General features: G+C 39.7%; 2 protein-coding genes across 7 annotated transcripts in view; one reads left to right on the top strand and one right to left on the bottom strand.

Annotated features, from left to right (window-relative positions):
• The window catches only part of il4i1 (interleukin 4 induced 1), an 8111-nt gene extending 858 nt beyond the window's left edge, over positions 1-7253 (bottom strand). The window contains exons 1-9 of one of the 4 annotated variants that reach the window (XM_029446526.1): positions 7208-7253; positions 6234-6285; positions 5476-5572; positions 4913-5127; positions 4652-4764; positions 3999-4200; positions 3851-3919; positions 3622-3758; positions 1-988 (exon numbers count right to left, since the gene is read on the bottom strand). The exon at positions 1-988 is cut by the window's left edge and continues 858 nt beyond it. In XM_029446526.1, the coding sequence (XP_029302386.1) occupies positions 223-988; positions 3622-3758; positions 3851-3919; positions 3999-4200; positions 4652-4764; positions 4913-5127; positions 5476-5506 (1533 nt within the window). In that variant the 5' untranslated portion in view covers positions 5507-5572; positions 6234-6285; positions 7208-7253 and the 3' untranslated portion in view covers positions 1-222. Of the gene's footprint in view, positions 989-3621; positions 3759-3850; positions 3920-3998; positions 4201-4651; positions 4765-4912; positions 5128-5475; positions 5573-6233; positions 6286-6910; positions 7165-7207 lie in introns of those variants that run through there. The other 3 variants (XM_029446524.1, XM_029446525.1, XM_029446523.1) reach the window with 3 other exon arrangements.
• Positions 7254-9806: 2553 nt separating this feature from the next.
• The window catches only part of snx19b (sorting nexin 19b), a 39557-nt gene continuing 30783 nt past the window's right edge, over positions 9807-18580 (top strand). The window contains exons 1-10 of one of the 3 annotated variants that reach the window (XM_029446137.1): positions 9807-9910; positions 11024-11306; positions 11428-11622; positions 13311-14504; positions 15389-15587; positions 15811-15911; positions 16024-16143; positions 16375-16499; positions 17121-17214; positions 17342-17501. In XM_029446137.1, the coding sequence (XP_029301997.1) occupies positions 9822-9910; positions 11024-11306; positions 11428-11622; positions 13311-14504; positions 15389-15587; positions 15811-15911; positions 16024-16143; positions 16375-16499; positions 17121-17214; positions 17342-17501 (2560 nt within the window). In that variant the 5' untranslated portion in view covers positions 9807-9821. Of the gene's footprint in view, positions 9911-10010; positions 10101-10518; positions 10628-11023; positions 11307-11427; positions 11623-13310; positions 14505-15388; positions 15588-15810; positions 15912-16023; positions 16144-16374; positions 16500-17120; positions 17215-17341; positions 17502-18580 lie in introns of those variants that run through there. The other 2 variants (XM_029446138.1, XM_029446139.1) reach the window with 2 other exon arrangements.

The raw sequence follows: 18580 nt of genomic DNA on the forward strand, positions 1-18580 counted from the left end.
CTCTGCTTAGATTAGAGGCCGCCGACAGAAAAGCCTTGTACTGCTGATCAATACATGTACCTAAAATATACCTAAATCAATAAATATGTACATAACACAAAAGAAATATTTCACATCAGAGCAGATTAACACTGATACATCAGTATTCACAGGATATACTGTAAACCAATATGTCAGACAAATGTTATAAGATTGACCGTAAAGGAACAAATACACATAAAACTAAACTGTTAGGTCATTAATATTTTTAGCTGCCCTGAGTGCAGACTTCATGGCAGTTTCAATCCACCCATGCGGCATGGCTGTGTGTTCTCCTGCAAAGTGCACGCGTCCCTCACTCTGGAACAGTTCTCTGGCGTAGTGTCCCTGGTAGGGTGTGAACAGGGCGAAGGCTCCCAGACTGTAAGGATCCAAACCCCACTTCTTCACCAGTCCCCCCGTCCACAGAGGCCTGATGTCCTCTCCGTGGATCTTTACCAAGTCCTCCAGGACCACAGCCATCAGATCCTCCTCGCTCATCCCTTGGAAGAGGGTGGAATCGTCTGAGCAGGTGTAAGACGCCAGGAGGGCCCCTGCATCTGTACCGGGGAAGCTGTGGCTGGGGTAGTAGATGAAGCGGGAAGGCCGGTCTGTTACGCTCTTCCCTCCTCTGATGCCCTCTTTCTCCCAGAAGCGCTCCCTGAAGCTGAGCACCACCTTTGTGGAGCTGGCATAATGAACTGAGCGCAGGGCCTCCATCTTGTCCCCGGAGAGAGGCGGCTGGAAGTCGATGAAGACGGCGGCCTTGGCCGTGGCTGTAACCAGGACATAGTCCACTATTATGTTGGTCAGGGAGCCTGAATTACGCCAGTCCTGGTATGTTAGTGTCACATTGCTGCCTCCTGTTTGATTGATTAGCTTGACCTTGGAGTTAAGGAGGACCGTGGCATTTAACATCTGGTCAAAAGCCCTCGGCAGGTGATCAAAACCATCTGTCACTTCAAAGTACCTGGAAAATAAAAACCTCTTAATCACAATACATCATTAAAGCTGTACTAATAAATATCCCACCTGACTCACTGAATCATTTTAGCTCCTTTCAACTCATTGTTTTGTTTTTACAGCCTGCAACTTTAATGTTTTGGTTTAGTTTATTTTATTTATTTGCACATACTGTATACACGTATATAAAAAGACAGTAACAATTTAAGAAAAAGTTCATACATAGTGCAGGGGAGGTTTGAAGCCAAAATGGCTAATGAAGATACCTCCCCCACTATAGGCCCTGTCACACATATCCGTATGACAGAAACATATGCTGGCGTATATGAAAATGTGTCAGAGTCCAAATACGTCCAACTTTTCATCGGATTGGATCGGAAATGTAAACGTTTACAGATACGCATGTCTAACCTATTGATAGAGTATCACTTCCTAATACAAAATGTATCAGATGAATACCCAACGAATGCATAACATGTATAGAAATATGACGAATACAAAATATCGGCAACACGCTGGTGTACGTTGATATAAGGTAAGGTATAAGTAGTATTTTTTAAGAGCTCACAGTGTTGCGCTGGGGTGCGTTGTTGAACGCTGATGTTTTGAGCATGTTCAAAATTACCAGATGTACCCGACGTGTGCTTCATAAGATATGCAGACGTTACGTGACGTTAGACATACGTGAATACGGAATACGCACGTGAATATTTACCTACGTAAATACCTACATGAATACAGTATGTGAATACAGTACGTGAATACGTTAGAGGTACGTTAGATATAGGCTACGTCGGCTGACGGTGAACCCTACAGCCAATGTATTGATAACGAGTGGATAACCTATACCTACCCTATGTTAAGATTAGCCCTGACGATGGAGTAACTTATTAAACGTGTTACAGTACAGCTAATGTTCAGCTAGCGTTTTGGGAGCTTATTGGGGTTTGAATATAGTATATAGGGTCCCTGTGAGTAGCTCATCCTCACTTCTTCACAGCACGTCTTGATGAATACATCAACACATCATCAACCCATCATCAGAGAGCATGGAGGATGCTGAGAGGCTGCGACAAGAGTACATTCTAGCCGTTCTCCAGCATCAGCAAGACATGAACCAGATGGCACTTTTCCAGCTCCGTTGGCCAGACGCTCTGATACGTTTTGTATAAGTAAGTGATACGCTATCAATAGGTTTGACATATGTATAATAAAATGTATTCGTTATGTATACGTCAGCTACAACACCGCTGTGGAAAAGTTGGACGTATTTGGACTCTGACAAATTTTGAGCTACTTTTCATATACGCCGACATGTTTCTGCCATATGGAACTGTGTGACAGGGCCGTGTGTCTGGCGTGTTCGGCGTATCGTCTACGTCCTTCAAACGATCACAACTTATCCTTAATTTATATCAACCTATTACCGATATTTCGTATACACCAGCATATGTTTACGGACATATCAGCGGTCATACTAGAACAACGATTGAAAATAAAAATTAAATCCATAGTGTGTTGTAGATCATTGATAAGTCTTTTCAGATGTTTTTTGAATAATGATAATGTTGCTGTTGATTGTAGTGATGGAAGTATGTTGTTCTAAAGAGATAGTCCTCTGTATTTCAATTAATATTGATTAAGGGAAATCTGACAATACGTAAGATAAAAGTCCTTCGAGTGTCTTGTGGAATATGAGTGAATGTCTGAGGAAGACTTAAAGACTGTAAAGTGTTAGCCAAGTCAAGATTTAGATGTACATATGTATACATTAATACCCACGTCTGGTATATGTTCACATTTGAATTGATAGAAGTTTGCATTTTCTGAAGAGAGGAGCAGAAAACATAATGCCTACGGCCTCTAATGAATCAAAAATGACAACACACAGACAAAGTTAGCGGCTAGCTTGGGAACATAGTGGAGACCAAAACAGAGTTAAAACAGAGAGAGTTATAAGTAATAAGTAATCATAACAAATGCACACATTGCAGTTGTCTTGGGGGCCGTGGCAACACGTTGTGAACACTTTTTCTCCTGTTAAAGTGATTTTTATTCCTCATGCGAAGCAAGATTCTGAGTAAACACGTTGTCGTATGCTGTACATATTGTAAAATGTATGATTTGTGATATTGGTCTATATACATACAATTGACTTGATTGACTTCAATATTGATCACCTTTTCAAATGATATTGCAAACAGTTGCTTTTCAGACATTAGCATTAATTGGATTTGTGATTGTGCAACAGCTAGTCGCTATCTGTGTCTGTCTGCTTGTTGGTGCTGAGCAGGTGGTGTACACTGGGTTTATAGAGCTTTCTGAAAGCAGCTGGCTGAAAAAATGACGCTATGAGAGCGATGAGAGTGAACCAAAACAGTAAGTTCCAGTGGGGCAGCTAAACAATGAGCTGAAACTCACCATAAGGCTCCATGAAGCAGAGGGTATCACTACGAGCTCACCATGTCACTTTAAAGGTGATGATGTGTAAATGCCAGGGTTCCTGCCCACTGAGTTAAAAAATATATTTTCTGCCTCCAGAGATGCTCTATCTCTGACCACCACCGATAAGCCAAGGCTACGTGTACAGGCTGCGTGTTGCCAGACACATAATAAAATGGTAAAATTAATATTTCTTACTCAGTGTTGTCATTGATGTCGGACTGTATGTACAGCATCTCGATCAGTGAAGTGTAGAAGAGGCTGTTTTCATTCAGGATGTCCCCAATCATCCTCAAGGCACCACGACTCAGGTTGCCCTCCTTCACCAAATATTCCTGCCAGCAATCAAATGTAAAATGTCTACTGACATTTTCATTGAGATTTAAACTGTGACCTGTGTGGCAATGGCCAAATAAATCCTCTTTACCTTTACTGTGTATGAATCATATTTATCCAACATGGCGCTGCAACCGATTGCCTTGAGGTCATCCTTCACCTGCACACAAAAACACATCCCTGTCCTTGTGCAATTAAAAATAATAACAATACCAGTAACGTATGGGATGTATACACACCTTCCAGAGCGTCTGACTGAAGAGTTGAGCAGCTGACTTCCCCCTCTCTCTTTCATTCAAGCTATAGTTGAGCACAGCAGGGTTGTTTTCCACAGCAGTGGTTTTCTGCAGCACTCCATTTATCAAATAGTAGGTGTTGATGTCATCTTGGATGAAGTGGTTAAGAGAAATTTGTAATTTGGAGGCAAAAGAAAGTAGAATTCTGTGGAATAGATCAAATATATTAAATATTTTATTTTCATAAAATAATTGTTAACATTGTTCTTTTTAGGCAAGATTAGCTGTAGAGGAAGTCTTTAGATCATTTAGTTAAGCGCTGTGTCCACCACTTTTATATAGCATCTCTTTTAGCTTCCTGTTTAATTCATCAGAAGGGCCAAAGGGCTGAAAACAGGCTGCAGGGCCTCGAGACCACAATGCAATTATTAACAACGTAAAAGCTACAGGACTATCACTAAGTAACCAGTAACAACAGCTGTCCGGTAAATCTAATGGATTAAAAAGTATTTCCTTCTGAAATGTAAACTTACAATACTTCAAAAATGTACTTAAGTATGGTACTAAATTAGCTTGAGTATTGTAGTACTCCACTGTAGTTATTTGTTGATGTCATGTTATATTATGTCATGGCCCAGCAAACAGTCTGTACTCACTTATGAAAGCTGGGGATCCTCATGGCGCCCACTTCTGCGTACCAGCCCTCTCTATTGTTCCTGAAGGTCTCCACACGTCCTCCAACACGGTTACTGGCTTCTATTATGGTCACCTTGTTGTCCACAGAATCATCCATTAAATAAGCTTTCATACATCCAATACATATTTCAAGTATCATCAGTATCCACTCAGAACATATATGTTAAAGGTAACATTTCAAGTAGATGTCATTATTTCCTCCTCACTATAAAGGACTTTACCTTATGTCCGGCATCTTCTAAAAACTTTGCAGCGGTCAGGCCAGCGATTCCGCCGCCAATGATTGCTACATGACGGGGTGTCTTCGTGGCAGGAAGACCTTTATCCACAATGGCGAGGAGCTCACTGTAGTCAGTGTCTTGAAGGCATTCATACAGAGGGTCTCCAAAGATCCCACTCACAGCAAACACCACAACCCCTACAAGAACCAGAGTAACTGACAGAGGAAGACGATATCAATTCAAAGAATCACAAGGCAAATGCAGAAGTGGAGGTATTTTTCCAAGCTGTAAAAGTCAGATTTGAACTTTAGCTAAAACTGGTATAAAAACTGAGCTTACAAACACAACTGAATCACATCTGTAGCACAACGGATAAACCAATAAATCAAACATTGCAATTTCACAATAATCCACTTGTTTGGAAAAAGAAGTTCTCCCTTCCATGATGCAGGTTTTATTACTATTGTATTTAATTACATGTCAAAGATGAATTTCATAACGTATCTAATTAACTAAACTATTAAATGAATGTATTATATATTAGCAGTTTATCTAATACTTACAGAATTTGCACAGTGCCATGTGAGGGATCATCTTGAGAATAGAACTCCACTTCTTCCTTCTGCTGCTGATACTGACACTATTAGAGGAAAAGGAAACCTACCAAAGACAGGCATGTTACAAGTTTAGTGGGGACTTGGCAGTATTATCATGGACAAATACTAGATACATATCCTAAACTAAACGTGTTTAGTTAAAAACTGAACAATATTCTTCTAAAAACAATTGCACAAGTGAATAATCTAAAACGAGAAGAGAAATAATCCTAGTTTAGATTAGACTATGTCTGTATTCCACTCACCTTTATCAAAGGTAATGTCTCGTAAGTTGTCATAAGCCTATGCATGACTGAGGAGAAATGACCGAGTCCCTGATAAAACTAAACTTTCAATGCTTGGTCTCTCCATACGCAAGAAGCCTGGAAAACCTGGACGCGTGGTATGTGTGAAATTGCACACAACGTAATTTTAATGAGGGACTGTGTGGCTCCTCAGGTCTTCCAGAAATATTTTCCCACACCGGCTCGAGAGTCAACCACACTGAACAAATCAGATTAGTGAGGGTATACTAGTCATCCCTAGCATACCTCATTTCCTCCATCTTCACTCATTTCAATATCTGACCTGAAAGTGCTCATTCAGTGGTATCCAAAAACGTCAAACCTAATGCTGCATTGCATTACATTAAACATAGCTAACAAAAACACAGTCCAAGTCTTTTTTCTATTACAAATACATTGAAATTGTTTTTGACTTCTTACCTGGAAAAGTGCATGGTCTTCAGCTCGACCAACTTTTTCTTTGTACAACCGACTATATGATGTATGGCAAATAATTAAAAGCAAAAGCAAGAAGAAGAAAAAAGCAGAGTTTCATTTTAAGCTGAAATTGTTGTTGCTAAAATGTCATTTTTTTGTATTCAAAACTTATGCTGGCTGAATGACTATGTTTGTGGAAACTGGAAGTGATAAAAGTGAAAAGATTTGAGGAAATATTTGTATTCAATATATTTATCACGAAAACACATGGACCTGAGCAGTCTGGTTGCTACTCTAGAAGAAGCCAGAGACAGAGATGCTTGCCTAACTTGTTTATTGTAGCTCAGATGATATTCTTCATCACATGTTACAACATTTTCTAGCAAAATATACACAAGACTGAGTGCAGAATTGTTTGAATAGGGGTAGGTTTTATTTCCCTTTTATTCAGTATGTGTAAAACACTGAGGCCACTGAATTAATAAGGCTTTGGGAATCAGCCATGTTAATGTATAATGTGTAAGGTACAGCTCTCACAACACCCTGAGAAATCAGACACAGTGTGTTAGGTTTTCTGAATGTAGGTATGGAACAATAATTTGGGAGTAGTGGGAGAAGAGAGAGTGAAATAGAAACAAAGACATAAAACAAGTTTTCAGTGAATAAGCTCTGATACTCACTGTATGGGCCTACGACCTGCCTGACACTAAACTGAAAACAGATGCGGTGAGAAAATATATTTCCCTCAGGTGTTAGTGGAGAGCAAACCTGATCTAAAAGGAAAGTGAAAATATTGGACTTACATTCATCAGACGGCCAAAGACAAGACTTTAGAAGAATGCTAATGTTGCTCAGCATCTGCTGGATATGTAACTAAGCTAGCCTACTGTTTGCTTCACACCATATCTGTCATGTCTTGTCGCATTTGTTGAGTTGTTCATATTGTCTTGTCACTTCCTGTTTTATTTTGTACCTACCTCTTGTTTCTCAACCCAGATCCCTTTACTTCCTGTCCTGGTGTGATGTCCCTCCATCGCCAGCGTCTGCCTCGCCCCTGATTGTTTTCACCTGTTCCCACTCACCTCTTGTATAAATTGTCCTGTCTCCCCTTGTCATGTGTCAGTTCGTCTTGTCATATCCTTGTGAGATCATGTGCAACTACCAGTGTTCCATGAAGTGTGCTTTTCAGAGAAATTTGTATATCCTCCTTGTGAGCATTTTGAGTTGTTATTTTGTTGTTTTTTGGAAGTAAAGTTTTGGTTTATTCTACACTTTACCCTTGTGTCTGGAGTCGTGCAATTGAGTCTTCCTTCCCTGTGTCTGAGGCGTAACAATATCAATTTAATAAGGTGATTAGTCAATTTTAAGTTTACAGCTGCTCCAAAATGGTCAACAAAATGTGAGTTTTAAGTTAAAATAAATGGTTTCACATTCTGGGACATACGGCTAATCCCCCTTTTTCCAAGAGTGAGATGAGATCAATAGCACTCATGTCTGTGTGTCATGGAGCTGGAGCCAGGAGACTATTAGCTTAGCATAAAGCATAAACAATAGAAGCAGTGGAAATCGTCTAGCCTGGCTCCGTCCAAAGTTCAAAATTCTGTGTACGAACGGCTCTAAAGCTCTTTAATTCACACAATCAGTAATGCAAATAGTTATAACACGTACAATACAATGTGTTTAGTTAGTAGTGAGCTTTAGATGCCAGCAGGCCTTTGTTTGAACTTTGGAGAGAGCTATCCAGTGTTTATGCTAAGCTAAGATAATCATTATCCTGGCTCAAGCTTTGTACTCGGCACACAACAGACATGAGAGTGGTATCTTATCATTTCAAGTGACACTTATATACTTAAATACCTAGCAACAAATACTCTTCTACATTTAATGGCATATGAAACTCATCTGGACTGCTAAAAAGAGGCAATTTTCTACAAACACTCACTGAAGCCTCACAGTTAAGAAAGACTGGAGGAACTTTGGTGGTTAAATCATTTTATTAAAAGATACCAATTCTTTGAATTGGTTTTATAGAGAAACTCCAACTTTTCTCAGCCAGTGAAATCAAAGTGATCGGAAGTCCCATCAATGAACCCATGCATCTTGTAACACTGTGTAAGAGACTGCTCCGGTACTGGAGGCATCTCAAAAACACGTCTCATATATTAACAGTGACCTGATGCTTTGTCACAAACCTGATTAGATTAAGTAACTAATAAATAAACATTGTGAGGACATTGACATTACTTAAAGCTGCAAAAAAACATGGTAAAAACCCACAGCACTAATTTATTACATTTTTGTTTAGTTTTTCTTAAACCACTTAAAGTATTTTCACATTTCCCAATATGTGTAGCATTTTTATGTAATTTATTGGATGATTATGTGCATTTGGAAAAGGATTTTGGTTGCATACATTTTTGTATGTAGAATGAGACAACAATGTTGGCGCAGTACTGTTGGTTTCAACCCATTTATCCTGTGGTCGAATCCCTGAGCAAAAGTCCAGCATTTCAAATTCTACAAATTTCAAATTCTACAATTTCTGGGTGTAATGTCAAGGGTTTATGTTGCTTGGATTATTTAAGGTAAAAAATATGTGACTACAGGCATTTATGTATATTTATATACAAGTATGGCATATCATCGTATTGAAGTATTTGTGTTTGTGACTTTTTCTATACAATCTACTGTTTGCTTTGTATTTTACTTTAGATACATCATTGCATCATTGCCTTATCTCTAAATTGTTAATGTTCTCTGCCACAGCTTTGGATGTTGGAGGAACTTCACCTGGACTTTACGGACAGGTGACTGCAAGGGCAAAGCTGCAATATGTTCATTCAACAAACGTACAAACAACTCTGAATAAAACAAATTGTATTTCTCATATGCATGAATCACAAGAATATTAAATATCCAGACTCAACTTCTTCAACACATTTCCACTGGGTATCTACTACATCTGGTGCAAAATTATATAAATGTATAAATTATAAAAGAAACATCTCTAATGTTATTGTAACACAATAATTATCACCACTTGTATGTTGTATACCAGTTTAACTCTCCATGAATAGATGGCCTAAAACCCAATTCCTGGGGGAAAAGACACACCTCATATGGCATTTTTGATACATTTGTTCCTGATTTATTTAAGAATTTCCCCTTAATAATATTTATTCCTCTTAAGTATGTTATGTTGTCAAATGTACTGTATCTACAGCTGAACCATCAGTTGTAGTGCAGTGTAGTAGTATACCCCTTGATAAAGAATTAAACACTACTGCATATTCTTAAGATGTACCTGGTTAATTCAATTTAAAGACAAACAAGCCTTAGATTTTAGTTTGCAATCTGCATCAAGAAGTTACCATATTATCATCATGAAACAGCATATCCCATGAATCTTAGCCGCTTACAAAGCCTCATGCTAGCTGTAGTGTAAACAAAACAATCCGTGCTTTATCTTTTTAGGTCATGATTTTAGGTACTATTTTTTCATTTATTTTTCTGACAACCTCATTATAGCGCTTTCAAAGCAATAAGGGTGCGTCAGAGTCATGGGGAGGCTTTCTCTGTTCAACGTACGTCATGATACAGGAAGTAAACAAACCAGACGAAGCAGTTGTCATCAAGACGCTCATGAGACCTCACATCGCGTGCCATGACAGCTCGTGCAGGTTAAAAATATTTCTCTTTCATTGCTACATATGGAAATGTTTATTTACGAAAGGGCGACACTTTGCATCACTTCAAACTACATGTTGCACGGTGCCCGCGACGTGTTCTGTAAAGTTGTAACGTTAGCTAGCGATGCTACTTCCATCCTTGGGTCCTAGCCTAACGCTAGCCACAAATTAACCAATTTAAGTAAGCATGATTATTGGAAAAGAGTGACACCACACAGGACATTATTGTAGACCTCAAACAAATGCTCAGGATCTTCTCTTTACTTCGGCATGAATACAGTACATCAAAAAGCAATTGTTAAATATATAAATTGACTTGCAGGCCCCCGCCTTTCATTTCGAGTCCTCTTTCAATAATACTTTTTTAACGTTAGTGTAACCGTGGAGAGTGATACACATTAATCATAAAAGTAGATATTATTTTTAAATATATTGCTCCAGGTCGAATAATCTGTAAACCGAATGTTCTGCTGTAGCATGTAATGGAGCCAATATACTCTCCAAACCATGTTTATCCGGCGTATATGCCATGTAACAAATATACGGTAAATTGTCAAATATGTAAGCGGGGTTTGGTGCTACGTTTTCTCTCCCAGAACAGATAACATCGTGCAGCTAGCATGAATATATAATATATTTGATTTGGATTTGTAAATGGTGTCCAATTAAAATAGTTGTTTATCATCAATGAGGTCAACTGCAGTTATGGTAAGATTAAGCAACGTTTAGCACTAGTTATATATAGCAAATCAAGTGAACACCTTGTTAGTTTAGTTGATATTGATGTTGTATATTCCTAAATAGCTACATCCGGCTGCAATTAAACTACAATTACACATAGCAAGTATGAGCAGTGGTTGGTTTCTGCGGTCTAACGTATAATTAAGCTGCCAGGTGTAGGCAGCAGTGTTTGCCATTTGTTTATAACAACACCATGAATACATACACATTTGAGTTTGAGGAAAACAAAAAAAAACTTTTGCCTCTGGCCTCCCTTACTGGTTAATCTGACCATGCATTCTCTTTAGCCAACATCTATGCAGTTTATCATACTGTTTGTAATGTTATACCTAATCTGTATTCCCATTGTTTTTGTTTTTCAAGGTGTGATGTTGCTCTGGCATGCATGATCTCAACATCTCACATTGAGGGTGTCAAGACGGACAGTAACCCCCACAGTGCCATGGCTGACGTGTTGGGACAGAGGAGCTTGTTGGGATTTGGTGTGGTGTTGGCATGGCTTGTCCTGTTCCACCTGCTGGTCAACATCTGGCTGCTGTGCGTGTTCACCAGCCTGCTGGTGGTGCTTGGTGGCTGGCTCGGCTCGCAGGCCGTCCTAGAATCCAACAGTGTGGTTCACCTGGAGAGGTTTATCACCCTGGAGCAGGTAAATGTACATTTAATTGTTCTTTACAGTTCCAGTTTTAGTTAGTTTTAGAAAACAGGGTTTCAAATCACTCCAGTACCACTTAATTTACCCTTTTTTTTTTGTCATTGCTAAATTTCAGGTTCCACCGTCTGTGGAGGATGAGCATAACTTGGACCAGGAGATTCACAACACAGTGAGGAAAATCATCAGGGATTTTGTCACCTCCTGGTACTCCACTGTGTCCTCTGAGAGTGGTTTTGAAACAGAGGTTCAAGAGGCCATGATCTCTATGGCCATGGAACTGAAAATACGCGCTAGACAGCTCGACAGGAAGGTAATTTGATTCAAGACATTAATGTTGGCGCTTTTTGTAACATTACTTTACATTACATTACAGGTCATTTAGCAGACGCTCTTATCCAGAGCGACTTATAGTGAACTAACTACAGGGACAGTCTCCCTGGAGCAACTCAGTGTTAAGTGCCTTGCTCAGATGCACAATGGTGTCAGCTCTGGTGTTGAACTCACAACCTTCTGGTGTTCTGTTTGGAAGGCGTACCACCAGACCGTCACTACCCTGTTGCTGTGTGCTTGCCTCCACTTTGTAACTATTATGGTCGGCTTTCTGCGGTGACCTCATTTCTTAAACTTCATGTAAATGAAAAAAACAGTTTTGTTGATTTGGTTAAGGTTAAAGAGATACAAGGTTAATGCAACTAGATGTTCTGCTTCTACCTATAATGCTTCATTAATGTATCAATAAACATTAGTTATTCAGGGCATTAAGTGGCATCTCACAGATGACCTGCAGAAATAATGATCCATGTTTCAAAATATTTATTTGAAATAAGCGACAGGTTGTAAGCAGATGCACAAGGCCAAATCTGTCTGTTCTGCCTATGGCCTTTTTACCTTGTGATCACTCATCACAGGTTCTGGCTTCAGTGTGGACATGAGCTGTGATCAGTTCAACCAAAAAAAGGATTTTTCCCTCTCGGTCTTATTTGATAGATTTCTAGAGGCCTGAAGAGCTGAGAATTTCTAGTATTTCACAATAAAATAAAATAAAATTGGAGAAGAGTAAAAAAAAAAAAAAAAAAAACATAATTTGGTGTGACTTTGTGTAGAATATGTTCTTCTTTCTTATCCCTTAAATCATTTTATGACCCCTCTGATTTATTTTTTAGGACACCTTGAGTTTGGGACGGTCCGTTAGGCAGCACTGGCTATGGTTTATACAATTGGAAGAAATTACTGAATTTCGTTTCAACATTTTCAACAGTTCTATTTTATATCGGCATGTCATGGCAACCCCAGTTATTCTTCCTTACAAGCTTTTTAATCTTTATTTTGTGATCAAATATGTATTGCATACATGCTGTGCAGGTGCAGCAATATGGTTTAGTATAACCTCATTTCAACATATACTGTATATTGTGTTCCACCCGTAAAACATTTCAGAAGCACCTTACCCCACCCACACAGCCAAACCTGTGACATCAAAATAAAATGTAAAATGTACTATCAAGGGATTATAGAGAGACGAAGAAATCATATAATAAATTGATAAATAAATAAATGAAAGTACTTACGACAGCTCTGAACCCAATCTGTGCCAGTGCCTATAGATATATACACGTTAAAAACATCTATATGAAAAATAAAATATCCTTGATGAAATTAAGAGGAGGGAAAGAAAATACTTTAACTCGTCAATTTTGATCAACTACAAAAGTCCATACTGTGAAGTATATTTCTTAACCCCATGTCTTCTGCTTATTGATGTTTATACAATAATATAGCCATAGTGTGTGTTTCTGTCATGCAGCAAACATTTTTTGCAGCTGTCAAACCAACAAATAGGATAAATGATTGTTTAGTTTATAATGCCAAGTAAGAACGATCATTCAATTGTGTAAAGCATATATACTCAGTTACTCAGTCAGTTGCTTGAGAAATAACAAAATTCCCCTTTTTTTATAGTCTTTAACGGGACATGTGTAACTTCTTGAATGAGTGCAGGAGCTGACCCAGAGGATCCTGGATCTGTTTGGCTGCCACCTGCAGGACTACATCAGAGCCAAGGAACTGGTGACCGAGCAGCAAATGACTCCGACAGCAAAGTGCAGCAGTGAGAGCGAGCAGTTGTGGAAAGCCTATTCCAGCGTTACCGCGCCTCATCTTGCTATGAGCAGTGACACGGTGAAAGTCAACTACACCAGAGCAGTCACAGATTTGTTGCTGCATGTTTTGGTGCCATTGCCTCATTTAGAGACCTGCACCGGACGCTTCGTTGTCGGAGAGCTCATCACCTGCAACGTTCTGCTCCCTCTCATTGCTAAACTGTCTGACCCTGACTGGTTAAACATTCTCATGATCGGAATATTCGCCAAGTCCAGCAAACCACAGGATCCAACTACAACAGAGCCACTGGCTTCATCATTACCACTACCACCACCGCCTGCTGACTCCGAGCTCGCTCCACCGCAAGAGACAACACAAGTACCTCAAAAGACTAATGAAGTTCCTCCACTAAGAGCTGTGACTGAAGTGGTCAATGACTCAGAAATGGCTTCGCCTGAGCTTGCCGCCTACGATGTGATTGACTCAGACGAGGTGAACGAGAACAACACTGAAGAAGAAGAACCTACTCTACCCTTTTTAAGGAATTACATGAGAGGAAGCAAGTCAAACCCATTTTACCAGGAGAATGACTCGGACCTGGATTCTCCTTTGGCTGACTATAAACAAAGTTCCATTGATTCTCTTGTCATGATAGACCAAGAGGATAACAGTAATGGTGTGGACCTGGAGGAAGTTTACCCCAGTCCAGTGGATGGCTCCTGTCCTAAAGTCCTGGTGAATTCAGAACCAGTAGGGCATCTCAATGGCTGCGAGCCATCATCAGTTAGGACAGCAGAGGGGACTCCGAGTAACAGCAGCCTCCAGGACTTGGAGAGGGAGGGCAGTTCCCCTTCAGTAAACCCAGCCAGAGAGTTTCTTCTGGGACTTGAACACACTGGGCTGGGCAACCCCAATGAGCTGACTGTAGTCAGTCCGTTGCAGGGCTCTTCCCCTATTCCCTCGTTCAGTTTTGAGCCCCTCAGCAGCCCTGATGGACCAGTCATAATCCAGAACCTTCGCATCACGGGCACCATCACAGCTAAGGAACACCGCGGCACTGGCTCACACCCCTACACTCTTTACACCATCAAAGTAAGGAGATGACATAATCTAGATCTGCTTCCCCTTCCTCTCTTCATTATTCATTCTTATGTTCATGTGTGATAGTGAGCTTCTCCAGGTGCAATACGTATGTCAGCATGATTATCTTTGTTATCCAGGATTCCCATCTTGTTGGTTTTTAGGGTGTTCTACTGGTTAACCGTTGTTGGTGTAAATGTGCACCACCAACACAGTAATGCACAAATGAAGTCAGTGAAGAAGAAAGTGGCAAAAATGTGGAAAATGTCTGTTACATTTTTTCCAGAGACCAAGGTGACCTATTTAAATTGTTTGTTTTATCCACCAATAGGAAATACATTCAGTAAAAGTCTGTATATAATAGTAAGAAAGGTTGTGTTCACTGTTAACATAATTTCTTTAGAGCAGAAGCATCTTACTGTTGTAAGACACGTATAACTGCAGTAGCTTAACTTCAATTGATGATTAAAATATGAAAATTAAAATTTTCAGAATAGTTTTTAATATTGATCTTTAATATCATATTTTTATTGTAATTGGAACATTTTAAATTGAGTAGAAGAAAATCATTCATATCATAATCTCTAATGTTGACATATTGGTCATACAGTATTCAACACACAACTATTTAAATATTTTTATCACCCTTTGTTTCAGTGGGGAGTTTGTGTTTCCATCGTTTGCCATACAAATGTTAAAATTGGTTTAATATATTGAATATTGGTATGGTAAGTGTATGACATATTACTGGCAGGAGCTTAAATACACAAATATCAACATCAGACCTTAAGACTTTTTACAAACTGTCACAAACATCAATATGTTACACACAATATAACTTATGACAGGAATCTGCAGCATATGACAAGCCTTACACTTTTTGTGTTGATTTTCAGTATGAGACAGCGATGTGCTGTGAGAGCCCAGACAGCATCCAGCCAGGCTCTGAGGAGGCTGAAGTTGCATCGTCAGATTGTGAGAACCCATCACCCATTCAGCCAGTAGCATATCACATGGTCAACAGACGATACAGCGAGTTCCTCAACCTGCAAACACGACTGGAAGAAAAAACTGAAGTACGGAAACTCATCAAAGGTAGGAAAGATATGGATCATCTTACAGAATGTCTGTGTATTTAAATTAACATTTGAAACCTGTGTGCAATCCCAGCCAGCAGTGTGCATAATGGTCTCCTTGCATGGCCTACAAACAAATCTGGATTTGCGGTTCAAGTCTTGGCCATTGCTTAAAAGATCCAGTTTGGACGTTTGGTACTTGAGCCATCAACCAGGATTTAATTGTAATCTGACTGTTTCAGGTGTGAAAGGTCCAAAGAAAGTTTTTCCTGACATGCCGTTTGGAAACATGGACAGTGACAAGATAGAGGCCAGGAAAGGACTTCTGGAGACCTTTCTAAAGGTCAGTGGATTGATATTGTATACGGTCATTTAGTATTTGTAGGGCCAATGTAACTTTTTACGTTCTTTTTGATCACTAAGGTTGTAGACCAGCATTCTGTCTTCTTTTTCAGCTACTCTGTGCCATCCCTGAAATAGCCAACAGTGAAGAGATGCAGGAGTTTCTGGCTCTCAATACAGACGCTAGGATTGCCTTTGTCAAGAAACCTTTCATTGTGTCACGCATAGACAAGGTTTGATCCTGAATATTTCATTATGGCACAGCTGATACTTTACTTTATGGTAAGCACATTGTATGTGCAGGGTAATTACTGTAATCAAACTGATGCTTGAATCTTATATGATAATCTTTTTTGATGATCGCACAATTGTGTTTATTTGCAAGATGCATATGCCTACGGCTCTATTGGGTTCATAGTGAGTTTCTAATGCAGTACATGGGCTACGTTTGTTTTTGTGTTTAGATCATGGTGAATGCCATTGTGGACACGCTGAAGACCGCGTTTCCTCGTTCAGAACCTCAGAGCCCAACAGAGGATAATGAGTCCGAGATGGATGGAGGGAAAATCTGTGCTGACAAGAAGAGCAAGTATGACTCTACTTTTATCCACATATATGCCTGAAACAGAAACCCATACAAACAATCAACAGATACTTTGTAATCCCGGTAGCAATGCTGACAGTTTTATCATGGGGTTTACAAATAATATTGGGTTTGACAAAATTTCAAGGTCCATTTAGTTTCTGTTCCGGAGCTTCAGATACCTTGAACTTCATCGGCAGATACAATTTGCCCAAGCTCGTTCAAATGTTCAAATGTCCGTTTATTACCCAACACTTTAAAACTACACTTAAGTCAACATGGACGAAAAGTCTTTGATTCAGAATGAAGTTTGAAACTCAAACTCTGGCCGTGTCAGTGGGTGGGAAGCCTGTGAGGGATCATCACCCACATGGGGGGGGGGGGACTTGGGAGCAGGGCGTGAACCTCTGTGTGTATTATCATAGCTAAGCTGCTTACTGGCAGGTGTAAAGAGGCAGCATTGTCTTTGTGGCAGAGAGGGTTACGTATTATAACTTCTGGCCTGTTTTAGCATCCTATACATGATGATTGCTACAGTGTCATAACGCAGGTTTCATTATTGCACAATGACGAATGATAGACTTTATGTGTGTGTATGTGCATATTCATTTATTTGTATGATCCCAGGTCTCGGCTGAAGTTCTCCAGTAAAAACATTCCCTTTATGAACGGCTCAGACATTAAACCGCCGCTTTTGTTCAGTTGGGAGCAAACTAGCACCGTAAGTATTGTAACTTACATGATGATATGCACCATTGATATTTGACTCATTGGTTATCAAATGACTTTTTAGGGGTGATAAAGGTTTTTCCTGTTTTTTTACTACCTTCTCCTCTCTGTTCTCAAAGGTGTTTAACGGGATGTCTTTGGGAGATCTGCAAGCCTTTGTCACTGAACAAGAAAAACTGTCAGTCAGAGTCGAGGCAGAGAGGGAGGACAGTCCGGTTATAAGAGACTTCGGAGGCTTTCTGGGTGACAGCTCGAGAGGAAATCACAGTCAGGAACCTGGTGAGAACAGGGCAAGGGGTAAATTGTGACATTAAGTATACATTCAGTCCGGTTGCTAGTTGGTACTACTTGTCTCATAACTGCTGTAGGTAAGTTTAAAGATGTCAAAGGACTGACTTCCAAAGACAGATAATTTAATAATATATTATAATATAATAATATTTGTATTTTTTAAATTATATTTAGTTCCCTTCTCTCCTTTCCTCCGCTCTGTCTCTGACTATAAGTGTGTGTGCACGTGTGTTGGGAGTGAAGCCCCGCCCGTCGCAAAACACAGCGGAGGAGAGAATGTGAATGCGCAAAGTAAACACTGAAACGTGCACATAAATCAGATAAACATAAGCGTTTAGTTTATTTGATAAAAGAGCACCTGTTCAATGTGAAAAGTGAGCTGTGAATACATATTTAAAAGAAGAAAAACACACCTTGAATTTCAGGGAGGGCTCCGTTGGGGGGCCGCACGCATGTGCGTAAGCATTTGTGTATCTGTCTGTCCGTCTGTCTGTCAACAACTAATCTTGCATACTACTGGTCCTAATAATATCATCCTAATATGTTTAGTAAATATTTATGGCTCAAGGCTCAAGGACCTATTTCATTGACTGCTGACTTCTCACTTCTCAACAACTGCTTCAGAAGCAAAAGGCATTTCTGGCAATCAGCAAAGCTAAAAGCAAGTCTTGCCTTGTCTGTTGCAACATTTTGATCTTTGTTGTGGCTGAAAACCTACATCCATAGAAAAGTCTGATTTTCAGCTTCTGCAGATTAATGCCATACCCAACATGTTACGATCCACTAAAGTTAGGCACAGTCAAGATGAATAAATCCCTGGCTTTGTTATCTTTGCCACCATCCTGACTGTCAGGGGAGCCGGAGGGACAATTAAGTGAGATTCTACTCTTTGTTTGGGAGGGGAAGACACAGCTGGCGGAGATCTGCTTTCTACTGAGTGCACTTTTCTAGTTATCTCTGCAATCATCACACTGGTCTGACTCTGGTTTGTCTGCTTTCCCTTCCCTATGCGTCTGCCCAACTCACTGACTGTTGTGTCACCGTACTTTCCTGTCTGCTTAACTCCA

Source organism: Cottoperca gobio, chromosome 13 (genome assembly GCF_900634415.1).
Source record: "Cottoperca gobio chromosome 13, fCotGob3.1, whole genome shotgun sequence".
In the NCBI taxonomy this organism is placed as follows: domain Eukaryota; kingdom Metazoa; phylum Chordata; class Actinopteri; order Perciformes; family Bovichtidae; genus Cottoperca; species Cottoperca gobio.